The following is a 12744-nucleotide window of genomic DNA, read 5'->3' on the forward strand; positions in this document are numbered from 1 at the left end:
ACACTTTTCTGGCTAAGTGACCTCAGAGAAGTCATTCAACTACTCTTTGCCTCAGTGTTCTCAGGTGTGAAATGGGTACAAGAGTATTTTGTATAACGAGGATCAAATGAGATACTTGTACCAAGTGTACAGCACAGTGCCTGGCACATAGTAGGTGCTTAATAAATGGCAATTGTCATTATAAATTTGCAGAAGAAATCTAATTGTTCATTCACTGCAAGCCGTGTGTTGCCAGTGGTGGGTAGCAGCCATAGCCTCCTTCAGAGGCGGTGATTTGACTGGGCCAGTTGGGCCTGGTGTGATCTGACCTGCCACCACTGTTAACCCTCAGTCTGTGTTTTTTTTCCTCTTTTTCAGCCATTAATGGTTTTGTCTTCTCAAACCTGCCTGGGTTAGCCATGTGTCAGGGGGACACAGTAGCCTGGCACTTCCTCAGCCTGGGCACCGAGATTGACATGCATGGAGCCATGTTTGAGGGCCATACCATCCAGATGCTGGGCATGAGGAAGGCTGGAGCTTCCCTCTTCCCACACACCTTCGCTACAGCGCTCATGCTTCCAGACACTCCAGGTAAGGCCTCTGGCTTAACATGAGATCCTTGGAATGGTGAGAGGCGGCCCCCTGGGCCCCATCCCATTGCCTCCTCACTGCCCCAGATCTCTGGACCCTTCTTAGCCTTGACTACACTGGCAGCATGCAAGGTCTCTCTCTCCTCCCAGACCATCCCGTGTCTGGCTTCGCTTAGGGGATCTGTCTACCTAGTCAACATTTATTAAGCACCTACTACACAATGCCAGGCACTGTGCTGAGCACTAAGGATGGAAAGAATGGTAAAAACCAGTCCTTGCCCTCAGGGAGCTCCCAATATAATGGGGCAGACAACATGCAAACAACTGTGTCCAAACTGGATCTAGGAGGACTCGTTGGCCACAATTAACAGAGGGAAAACCCTAGAATTAGGGGATATTGGGACAGGTTCAGGGCTAGGAGGCTCACTAAATGGAGGGCTGGGGTCAGTAGGAAACCTTGAATTTCAATCCAACCTCAGACACTTAGTAGTTAGTCACTTAACCTCTGTCTGCCTCAGTTTCCTTAAATGTAAAATGGGGATCATAATAGCACCTAATCTCCCAGAGTTGTGAGGATCAAATGAGATCATCTTTGGACAATGCTTGGCACTTAGTAGGTGCTATATAAATGCTCATTCCCTTCTCCCCCCTCCCCATCCCTCTCTTACTGTAAAAGATGGGATTTTAGCCAAGACTTGAAGGAAGCCAGGGAAGGCAGGAGGTAGAGATGAGGAGGGAGGGCCTTCCAGGCAGGGGGCAAAGCCAAGAAGAAGGCTGGAGTTGGGGATGGAGGGTCTTATGTGAGGCACAGCAGGGTGGTCTGTGTTACTGGATTGGAGAGTCTGTGGGGAGGGGGTGGTGACAAAAAGTATAAGAAGACAGGAAATGTATATATGGAGGGTTTTGAGCACCAGATCAGATTTTATATTTGATTTTTAAAATATTTATTATATATCAATCAAAATGAATATATATTTGATTATATAATATATAATAATACAACCAGATATATTATATGTAAATATTATAATATATAATAATTCATATAATATAATAATATAATGCATTATATATATTACATGTTTATATAATCAGATATATATTATACTTGATTTATATTTGATCCCAGAGGCAATAAGTAACCACTGGAGTTTGCTGAGTAGGGGCTGTGGCCAGACCTGTACTTTAGGAAGAGCACTGGCAGCTGAGTGGGGGATGCAGTGGAGTGGGGAGACTGAGGCAGGCAGACCCATCAGCAGCCATTGCTATAGTCCAGGTGTGAGGGCCTGCGCCCTGGAACATACGTGAGAGATAGTGTAAAGGTCAGATTGACAGGTCTTGACAAGAGCTTGGATATGGGGGTGAGAGGGAAGGAGGCAACTTGAGTAAATGGGAGGGTTTGGGGGAAAAGCTAATGAGATGTTCTGGACATGTGGAATTTTAGATGTCCATGGGACATCCAGTCAGAGATGTGTAACAGACAGCTGGAGATGAGAGCCTGCAGGTCGTCAGAGAGGTTAGGGCTGAATACATAGATCTGAAAAGCATTAGCACACAAATAACAGAGAGATGCTAATTGAATCCATGAGAGCAGATGAGATCACCGTCACTCATGACAAGGGAAAAGAGGAGAAGGCTCAGGCCCGCCAGGAGTCTGACAGCCACCCACACATCCTAATACAATGCAGCCAGGCTTTCTCAGCTTAGTATGGGGGCCCAGGTGCTGTGTCAGACAGAAGTGGGCCACGAGGCCTGCTTCTGCTGAGCCCCAGCTTTTGTGGGCCCTAAGGCTTGCGAACACCCAGGGTCAAGCAATCTTGCTTTCTCACTAGCTCATTAGAGCTAGGAAGAGCAGAGGCTCTGAGAAACTTGAGAGGGCAGGCAGCTTGCTACCTTTACTGGTGATAGCTGAGGGGGTAGGCAGAGGTGGTTTGAGATTGGCCAGGCAGGCATTCAGCAGATGAAGAGAGCAGCCTAGAGACGTCCATGCCAAAAAAGGCATGGAGGTTTGGGGGCAGAGAAGAATCAATTTTGGTTCGAGCATGGAGTATGTTGGGGGGCAATAATAAGAGGGAAGACTAGAAGAGTTGGAGTGAAGGGCTTTACCCCATGAACACTGACCTTCCACTGGGAATACTACAGAGAGGATTTCCGTATTGGTTTAGAGAGAATCTCTGTATAAAGAGACAGAGAGACAGGGAGAAGGCGGGGAGGGAGAGAGAATGAGAGATGGGGGGGGGGCATTACATGCATCATCAGATTGATAGAGGGTTAGTCTCACTACTCCTCCCTTCCCTTTTTTAACTGCTGTTACCAGGAAGGTTGTCTAAATGGGGGGAGGGGGGATTTGTATTGAGGAACAAAGGTGATGTGAAAACAAAAGGTAGCTGCATTAAAAACCAAATCACCCCAGATCACCTCCCTCCCTCTCTCCTGTGTGGCCCAGGTGGGAGGCCATGGGTGTGCAACGTCGCATGTGTTGTCAGACTCAGTTGATATGTTGGTTACTTTTGTCAGGGTGCCTGTTTTCCTCTTTGTTTTATTTTTTATTACTATAGGCAGCATTCTGGGTAAGAGAGGGATACGTCTGAAAGTAAGCATTATTCAGAGAGCCAGGAGCCCTAGGCCCAGAACTGGCTGGGCCCTTGTATACCACCTTGTCCAGCTCTCTCATTTTACATAGGAGGAAAGTGATTCTGATCGAGGGGCTCAGGGCAGAAGTGGCCCTGGCTCCCACCCCAGGGAGCAGGCCCTGGGCCTCTGCAGTCAGTCCTGGTTTTCCACATGCAGCCAGCAGGTGTCCACAGTACTGCTTAGAGAACCAGGAAGTTGGGGCCGAGAGCCTTGTTACCTGGGGGTCCTGGCTTACTGGGGCTAGGGGCTGCCCCGAGCCCCTCCCACTCCTCCCTTGGCTCCCATTGATGCTCAAAAAGAAAATCCCATCCAATCAGCTGAGCCAAGGGGCTCCGCCCACACAGGGCTGGGAGCAGCTAGGCTTAAATTGCACCCTTCTGGTTGGGCAGCCATCATTCTTCCCTAGCCTCTATTATTGGCCTTCTGTTTTCTGATCCTGTCGGCTATTTCAAGGGGCCAAGGAAGGGCCTGGCAGAACTTGTCAGAAAGAAGAACATGTCTCCCCTTTCCCTCGGCTTTAATCTGTCATTGAAAAAAAAAATCGAAAGGATTACATTAAAAAAAAATAATTCCTTTTGTTTTTTTTTTCATAACAGATCTTTCCCAATATTCATTCTCCTCCCCCACTCCCTCTAAACCCTGGCCCCCATTCCTATATCCTCCTATCTAAGTGTACCCTCCTAGAGGGTGGGGAGAACAGAGAACATTACAGCAGGAAGTGGGGTGGCAGAAAATGGAATGTCACAGCTAGCACATACCCCAAAACACAGAATGTCAGAGCTGAGACAGAGGGGTCTCAGAATGTACAACATCAGAGCTGGAAGGGCCCTTAGAACAGAGAATCAATGGACCACCACTTTATGATGTGCCAAGCACAGTGCTGGGTACTGGGCATACACAAAGACAAAAGTAAAATTATTCCTGTTGTCAAGAAGCTGCCATTCTATGGGAGGGTTAACATGTAAATAATTAAAGATATTCTCCAACCCCTCCCCAGTACATGGTAAGTTGGTGGGAAGAGCCCTAGGAGGGAATCTAAGAGGCTAAGGTGAAGAGGAGAACATGCCAGGCATGGGAAAAGAGACGGGGACACGGTCTTGTGTATATACATATGTGTATATATATATGAATGTGTATATATGTGTATGTGTGTATATATGTACGTGCATATGTGCATATGTGTATGTGTATATGTATATGTATATGTGTGTATGTTTGTGTGTGTGTATATATGTATGTGCATATATGTGCATGTGTGCGTGCGTGCATGTGTGTATAAAAGCAAGCCAGCCAGGAGAGTGAGGAAAGGGGGTTGGAAGAGGTTGCAAAGCTAGCTTGGGGCTGGGTTGGACAAAGGTTTTAGCTGCCAGACAGAGTTTAGATTTCATCTCACAGGCAATAGGGAGCTATTGGAGGTCCTTTGGTAAGAGGGGGACATCACTTGAGCAGCTTGTGGAGGATGGCTTGGAATGAGGAGAGACTTGAGGCAAAGAGAGCAGTAATGCGGCTGCTGCCACCCTAGTCCAGGAAAAGCCTTGAACAGCAAGTCTAGAGAAGAGGATGGATGTGAGACAGAAACACGGCTTGGCACCCACCTGAGTGTGAGGACAGCTCCAATGTTGTAGACAGTGGTGCCTGGAAAGCTGGCTACTTCCCTGGAGGGTGATAGGGATGTTGAGAAGCTGGCAGGCTTGGGGGGGGCAGGAATGTGTTGGGTGACCAGTCAGCATTCCCACCTGACTTGTCAGAGCTGGATGGAACCTTGGACTCTGGCACATCAGGGCATGTGGCCAAGTGAGCAGAGACATGAGAAAGATCTTCTACTCCAACTGCCTCATTCTTACAGAGCAAGAGACCAAGGCCCCTAGAGAGGAAGTGACTTGGTCACACAGGCAGAATTGGAGGCCAGGTTCCCTTGTCTCCCTATATGACACCACTGCACAGGTAGTAGAAAGCCATAGTAGACTCTTGAGCTGAGGAGCCATGGAATGAAAGAAAATGAGTGTCTGGTCCATGTCTTCTGATCTTGAACCTCTGACATAGAACATTTGAACAAGTCAGATTTTGGTCTTCATTCCATTGTTAGAGCTCCATGGACAGCCAATTCCGAGCTGTCACAATGGAATGTGCAGCTGTCTGGCTTGACTTGGTCGGTCGGAGAGCTCCCAGCACACAGATGGATAAGGAAGATGAGTTCTCGAGGCCAGAGCTGGAGGGGACCTTACGGAGCTAGTGGTGGGCGTGGCTCCCTCGGGGCTCCCATTGGGCCATTGATGGCCAAAGACCAAGGCTCTGAGCTGAACCCTCCACCAAGAGCTTCACTCCCCTCGCCCCCCAACCCCAAGACATTTGATGGACCCTGTTCCATGGGGGCCCTTTCCCCAACTCCACCTTATTTTGCTCATAACTTCCTGCCCAGATTCTTCTCTCTCTCTCTCTCTCTCTCTCTCTCTCTCTCTCTCTCTCTCTCTCTCTCTCTCTCTCTCTCTCTGTTTATCTTTTTCTGTCTCTCTCACTCCCCCCTCCTCTGGTGGACACAGACTCTACTCCCCTTGTTAGGGGATGGCTACCTGACAAAGGCAATGTGGCATAGTAGAGAGCACCACTGGGTCTGAATGCTGGTTTGGCCATTTTTATAACTGGGCAAATCACTCTGCCCCAAACGTAATTTCCCGCCTCTATGCCTTTGTTCATGATACCTAGAGTAGCTTTTCTTTTGTTTTTGTTTTCCTTTTTTCTTTCCCACTTAATATGGAGTAGCTTTTCTGGGCCTCGGTTCCCTCATCTTTAAAATGGGGTCAGTTAACATATGTTCTCGCTATCTTATGGGGGTGTTGTAAAGGAATCATTTTGCAAGCCTCAGGGTCCTTGTTATTATGTTTCCCAGGGATCCCTGCCCAGGACCGTCTCTTGCATGGCTTTCTGAGAGAAGCAGGAGCAGTTCCCTGGGGAGGCCTGAAGCAGATCTTTCCCCCTGTCTCTCCTCTACCCAGGGACCTTTGAGATCTATTGCCAAGAAGGCAACCACCTCCAGGCGGGAATGAGGGCGTCCTACAATGTCTCCAGGTGCCAAGGCAGAAGGTCTGGAGCCCGGCTGCGTTACCAGGCGGTTCGCACCTATTACATCATGGCTGAGGAGGTGGAATGGGACTATTGCCCAGACCGCAGTTGGGAGAGCGACTGGCATAATCAATCAGAGAAGGAGAGGTGAGGAGGCCTGCTGGGAGGGAGGGAGGGAGGAAGTCAAGGCAAACATTTAGGAGGAATCCAAGGCCCAGGGCACAGTGCTGGACTCTGGGTTATAAAGATCTCCTGGCCCTCCCCTCAAGGAGGGGCAGCTAAGGGGCACTGCAGTGCCCAGAATGCTGGGTCTAGAGTCACAAAGAACTGAGTTCAAATCCAGCCTCAGACCCTGAGCAAGTCACTTCCTCTCTGTCTGCCCCAGTTTCCTCCTCTGTAAAATGAGGATCACAACAGCACCTACCTTCCAGGGTTGTTATGAAGATCCAATAAGATAATGTTTATTAAAAAAAAAAAGCACTCAGCCTAGTGCCCAGAACACAGTAGGTGCTATATAAATGTTTGCTATTATTTAATGGGTAGAAGATGTGGGGAGAAGTCACCAAGCTGTGATCTGGGAGAGAGTCATGTGAGTGCCAGGGAGAAGCCAAGCAAAGTACCATGGGAAAGGTGAGGAGGGAGAGGTCACTTCTAGCTGGGGGCTTCATGGAGGAGGGCACCTGGGCTGGGCCTTAAAGCAAGAGAGGGAACATTAAGAAATAGGGAAAAGGCCTTCTAGAGCAACACTTCTTAAACTGTGGGTCACAACCCCATATGGCGTTGCAAAAAATTTGGCAACAGTAAAAGGTTTCTGAATGTGCAACAACCAAAAATTAATTAAAAATCAAATGTCATGAATCCGAAGTGTTTCGGGCAGCACTTGTCCATGTTGTACTGCCGCAACTTCACAGCAGCCCTGGTTCTGAACACACAGCATGTGCGTTTTGCACTGTGTACGCCCTCAGGCCACCAACCAACACTGTGGCCAACTCTAAAAGGGGTCTCCAGTGGAAAAAGTTAATGCAGCCCTGTTCTAGAGAGGAACTGGGGCTCAGAGAGAGGAAGGGACTTGCCCAGAGTGACACAGAGGATCCCAGTTCTAGAGCTGGGGATGGTGGGGGTAGGACCTCGGAGGCTGGTCGGTCCAAATCCCTCATTTTACCTATGGGGAAACTGAGGCCCAGGGGGAGAACTGACTTGCCCAAGGTCACCTATAAGATCCTAGACCTTCAGCTGGAAGGGATCTGAGAGGGCCTCTTGTCCGACCTTCTCATTTTACAGTCGAAGAAACTGAGGCCCAGAGAGCAGAAGTGGCTTGTCCAGGGTTGCACAGGTAGTAAGCGTCTGAGACTGCATTTGAACTGGGTGTTCCTGACTTTAAATCCAGCCCTCACTGCTTCCAGGGTCAGAGCTAAGGATGAAGGAGAGAGAGTGAGGCCAGTCTGGTTGGAGGGTGAGTCCAAGCTAAGCTTGACTTAGAGGCAGGTGGCCAGGTGGATGGAATCAGGAAGACCTACCTAGCTTGGGAGCCTGGGCCAAGTCACTTTGCCTCTTGGTGCATGCACCCTGACAGCTCTGCAGAGCCATAGGGGATCAGCTGCTGCTGTACGTTGGCAGAGGGGTTTTCCACACCAGGAACTCCTCCTATTGCTGTACTCACAGCTCCTCTTCCCTGACTCAAGTCTGGCCCCCGTCTCCACTGGACCTTCCCAGCTGCACAATGCTCTTCCTCTTCCCCAGCTGACTTGCCAGCAGGATTCACTCGGTAGCTGTTCAGACCATCAGTGATATCAAACTCAGAGAAAAGGACCCATTGGGGCCACATGTTGACTTAGAAAACCACAAATTAATATTCTCTACGTTGTGTTGTATTTTTCTTTTGGTGAACATTTCCCAATAACATATGAATCTGATGCAGGTGCTGCTTTGCCACCTCTGATGGAGACCCTTGTTGCCCCCCTCCCTGTGTCTTCATCTTGGAGCAGAGGGGGCGATTGGGAGATTGGGTTTAGATTCCTGGGATGGAGTGACTTCCCCCTCTTTGGAGGCCTTCAAGCATGAGCAGGATGGCCTTGTCTGGGGAGGGCGGGTAGGATAGGAATGGCTTTTGGGGTTTGGGGCCCTTCCAACCCAAGTTCTGGGATCCTCTCTCTTAACTTGCCCCACATACCCACTCAGCTGGCAGATTGTGTTCCTTTCTTCACAACATGTCTTGTCTATGCAGCCATTGCCTGGATTCAGGCCCTCATCACCTCCAGCTTCATCCATCGCAATGGCATCCTAATTGGCCTCCCTGCCTCAGTGTCTACACTCTCTAATCCATTGTGTACACAGCTGCCTGGGTGACAATCGGAAAGCTCAGGTTGGCCATGTCACTCTCCTTCTCAGTGAACTCTGCTGGCTCCCTATTACCTCAAAGATCAAATATTCTGTTGTTCAGTCATTTCAGTTGTGTCTACCTCTCTGTGACCCCATTTGGGGTTTTCTTGGCAAAGATACTGGAGGGGTTTGCCATTTCCTTCTCTAGCTCATTTTACTGATGAGGAACCAGCAGTAAACAGAGTGAAGTGACTTGCCCAGGGTCACACAGCTAGTAAATGTCTGAGGCTAAATTTGAACTCAGGTCCTCCTGATTTCAGGCCTAGCATTCCATCCTTTGAGGCACCTAGCTGCCTCCAAGGCAAACACAGGTTAAGTGACTTGCCCAGGGTCACACAGCTAGTAAATGTCTGAGGCCAAATTTGAACTCAGGCCTTCCTGACTCCAGGCCTGGCACTCTCTCTACCGTGGTGCCACCTAGCTGCCCCAAGATCAAACATAGTCTTTATTTAAGGCCTTTCACAACCTGTACTAGCTTTCTGGTCTTCTTACATGTGACTCCCCTTCACACATTCTATGGTCCAATCAGACAGGCCTATTTGCCATCTCTGGTCTCCTCACCTTTGCACTGAATGTCCCCCCATGCTTGGAATACTTCTCAATGCCTGGCACAAAGTAGGTGCTTAATAATTACCTGTTGTTCTGCCAACTATTGCCTCTCCCTCCCACTCATCTTGAGTCTCTCCCTCTATCCTGGCCCCTTCCCCACTGTTTATAAATCTGCCTCTGTTTCCTTGCCTCTGTCTTCCTCCTCCCTTTCACTGCCAAACTTGCAGAAAGGATCGTGTCTCCTGTTGCTGCCATTTCCCCGCCAATGGGCTGCCTTCCCCCCTTGGCAATTTGGCTTCTGCCCCAGCCTCTCTCTGATGCTTGCCAGCGATTTCCCACATTGGAAATCCAATAGGCTTTTCGGAGTCTCCATCTTCCTTGATCACTGTCGCTCCTGGCACTGTCAACCACCCACGTGCATTGATTTTTGTGTGCCATTGTTATGCCCTGCTTCTCCCACCTGTCTGGTGGCTTCGCTGTGATGTGGGGGGAGGGGGGATCCCCAAGCCAAGGCTCTGCCTTGGGGCTGCTTTATCTTTGGAGACCTGCTCGGCATTCCTGGATTCAGTTAGCTACAGTCTGTGCTGCAGCCAAGCGTAGAGTCTAGCCCTCTCTGGGCAGTGTACCCTAGTGGAGAGAGTGCTCACTTTAGAGTCAGGAAGGCCTGGATTCAAATCTCATCCCCAATATTTACTCCCTGCGTGATCTTGGGCAGCCTCTCTGGCCTCAGCTTCCCTATTCCTAACACAGGAGGGCAGGGGGGGTGAACTCTGGGTTCTGTGAGGTTCCTACCGGCTCTATATGTATGATCCCATGATCATTGGCCTCTCCTCCCCGTAGATTGGTCAAAGTATTTTGCCCCTTCTCCAGACTCGCCCATTTTTGTTCAAACCTGACTGGCCCCTGACTCTTCACTTCCTCTCCCTCCTCAGACCCAATTAGCTCTTTTTTTTTTTTTGGCTAGGCAATGGGGTTAAGTGACTTGCCCAGGGTCACACAGCTAGTAAGTGTTAAGTGTCTGAGGCTGGATTTGAACTCAGGTCCTCCTGACTCCAGGGCTGGTACTATATCCACTGCGCCACCTAGTTGCCCCCCAATCAGCTCTCAAGCTCTGTCAATTCTGCCTTCTCAACATTCTCAGCATCTGTCCCCATAGCTCTGCTCACCACCAGTTAAGCCACTGCCTTAGTGCGGTTGGTCATCAGCCTGCCTCAGAGCCTATCCAAAGAGCCTCCTAACTGCTCTGCCTAACAGTCTCTCCCCTTCCCCCTACTCAGCTGCCAAAGTAATGCTCTCAAGATCCAAGTCTGATCATGTCACTCCCCTCCTCAAAACTCTTCCATAGCTCCCTAGTGCCTCTAGGAGGATTTAAAAACTCCTTGATCTGGTATTTGAATCCCAGTCTGAGCCACTATGGAGCATTCTTTACTGTGTACCATGCTGCCTGAAGCTGCCTAATTCTGCTATGTTGTTTGGCCCACATCCCTCCGTGTTATCCCCAAGGGCAGCATGAACAGCTCTGTCAGAGTCTAAGGTGCACAATGTTTACAGGGTTTCCCTGATTTCCTGGGCTACTGACCTTCTCAGAAAGGAAATGAGGCAAGTGTAGCATGACTTGTTCTTGGTGAAACCGTGTCATGTCAGCTCTTGGTGTTAACATTTCCCTCTCTAACTGCCCAGATAGCGGCTCTTTAATAATACATCTTCAAATTCTGTCAGAAAGCAAAGCCGCGTTCACTGGCTGCCTTTGGGGACTCCCGCATCTTATCTTTTAGAAAACCGGCCTATCAGCCCTCCTCCAGTCTTGTGACCCTTCAGTGCCCTCCGCCACCTTTCAAAGAGAACCAACCAATATTATCTACTCACTTAGTGAGAGTTTCACCTCCCTATTGACTATTTTTGTTTTGGGCTTCTCAGGCTGAAGATAATTTTCCTTGGCAGGAGAAAAAAAATATGGGAAGCACTGTGGCATGGTAGATTGAGCTCTGGACTTGCAGTTAGAAAGACTTGTGTTCAAATCCTGCCACAGATACTTATTAGCTATGTGACCCCTGGGCAAGTCACTTCCCTTCCCTTGTCCCTGTATGGGACCTTAGGCCAATCCCTTCTCCATCCTGGGCCTCAGTTTCCTCCTCTGAAAAAAGGAAGGAGTTGGACTGGATGGCCTCTGAGGGCCCTTCCAGCTATAGAGCTAGGAGCCTATGAGTGACCTTGGACAACTCCCTTCCCCTCCCCAGGCCTCAGTTTCCTTTTCTGAAAAAGGAGGCAGTTGGACCACATGGCCTCTGAGGGCCTAGGATTCTGAGTCAAGTAGTTGTGCCGTGTCTCTTTGACCCCACTCCTTCCTGCACTCTGCTTCTCCATTCCTTCTGAGCTGTGCTTAGCCTTTGGCAGGCCTGGGCCATGCTTTTGCACTCAGCCTCAGCCACCTGCCTTCACTTCTTTTTCCAAGATGTGAGTGGTAAAAGATCTAGGCTAGGGGCCGAGTTCCCTGAGCCTCCACGCCAGGCTTCCCCCAGCTCCCCTTTTATGTGTCATTGGAATGGTGCCTGTTTAGGTCTTCAGGACCTCATTCCCACATGCCTCCCATGCCTCCCATGCCTCCTGGGCAGAATTCTCCTGTGGAGTTGTAGGCCACAGGGAGCCTTTCTATCCTAGGCTTTTTCTGCAGCCTTCCCAAACCTGTGGTACATGTCAACATTTACTACCCTGTGATGGTGTTTCTCGTTCCTCTGTCAAGCAGCTGTACTTTGGGAATCTGTATAGCCATCTCAGTCCATGGCTTCAAGGTTTCTTGCTCCATCCCTTCTTAGCTGTTGTCCTTCTGTCAATTACTGGGCCTCTCTACCGCCATTTTGCCTAGGTTGGTGGATAGCTGCTACACTCTATGGCAATTAACTTGGCAGACACACGTAGGGAGTTTGCTCTTTCCTCCACTTTCAGTTTGAAGTCTTCATGAATGGATTCACGGCACTCCAGACGAATATATACATATATATACATACACGTATACATACACATGCATATACATACATACACACATGTGCATATACATATATGTATGTATGTATGTATGGACGTGTGTATGTATATAGATATAGTTAGGTGCACTCTGTTGTTGGCCAAAACCCATCATTCTTTCATCTACAAATACCAACCCTGCTCATAGAGGACATCTTAACCAGCCATTCACTTACCAAGTCCTATTTTCTCCTCAGAATGGGCTTGACTTCAATCCATTAATAGTAATGAGAAAAACACCACCTGTGCCCCAAGGTCTTGAGTCTCTTGCCAAGGACGTTAGCAAAACTCGAGTCTTTCCAGTGGTTTCACCCTCCTGAGGGGCCAGAAATGGGCAATGTGTGAGTGAGGCTTGATGAATCTTGGGAGCTCGGCACCATGTCCAAGGTGCATGTCTTCTGCCTCATACAGATGGATATCTCACCCCATAGCTTCTCCCCACCTGCCCATTGCCACTCCTTGGAGGACCAGCAGGGTCGAACTTCCTTGTCTTTGGGAAATTCCAACTCGTTAATACAGCCCTATGTAGCCT

General features: G+C 49.2%; 1 protein-coding gene across 2 annotated transcripts in view; it reads left to right on the top strand.

Moving 5' to 3' along the window:
* Nucleotides 1–12744, top strand: part of HEPH (hephaestin) — a 70910-nt gene that overhangs the window by 37938 nt on the left and 20228 nt on the right. For both annotated transcript variants that reach the window (XM_027842676.1, XM_027842675.1), the window contains exons 12-13: nucleotides 358–570; nucleotides 6197–6410. In XM_027842676.1, coding sequence (XP_027698477.1) covers nucleotides 358–570; nucleotides 6197–6410 — 427 coding nt within the window. The remainder of the gene's footprint in view (nucleotides 1–357; nucleotides 571–6196; nucleotides 6411–12744) is intronic.

Source organism: Vombatus ursinus, unplaced genomic scaffold (assembly GCF_900497805.2).
Source record: "Vombatus ursinus unplaced genomic scaffold, bare-nosed wombat genome assembly UNPS02014882.1, whole genome shotgun sequence".
NCBI lineage: Eukaryota > Metazoa > Chordata > Mammalia > Diprotodontia > Vombatidae > Vombatus > Vombatus ursinus.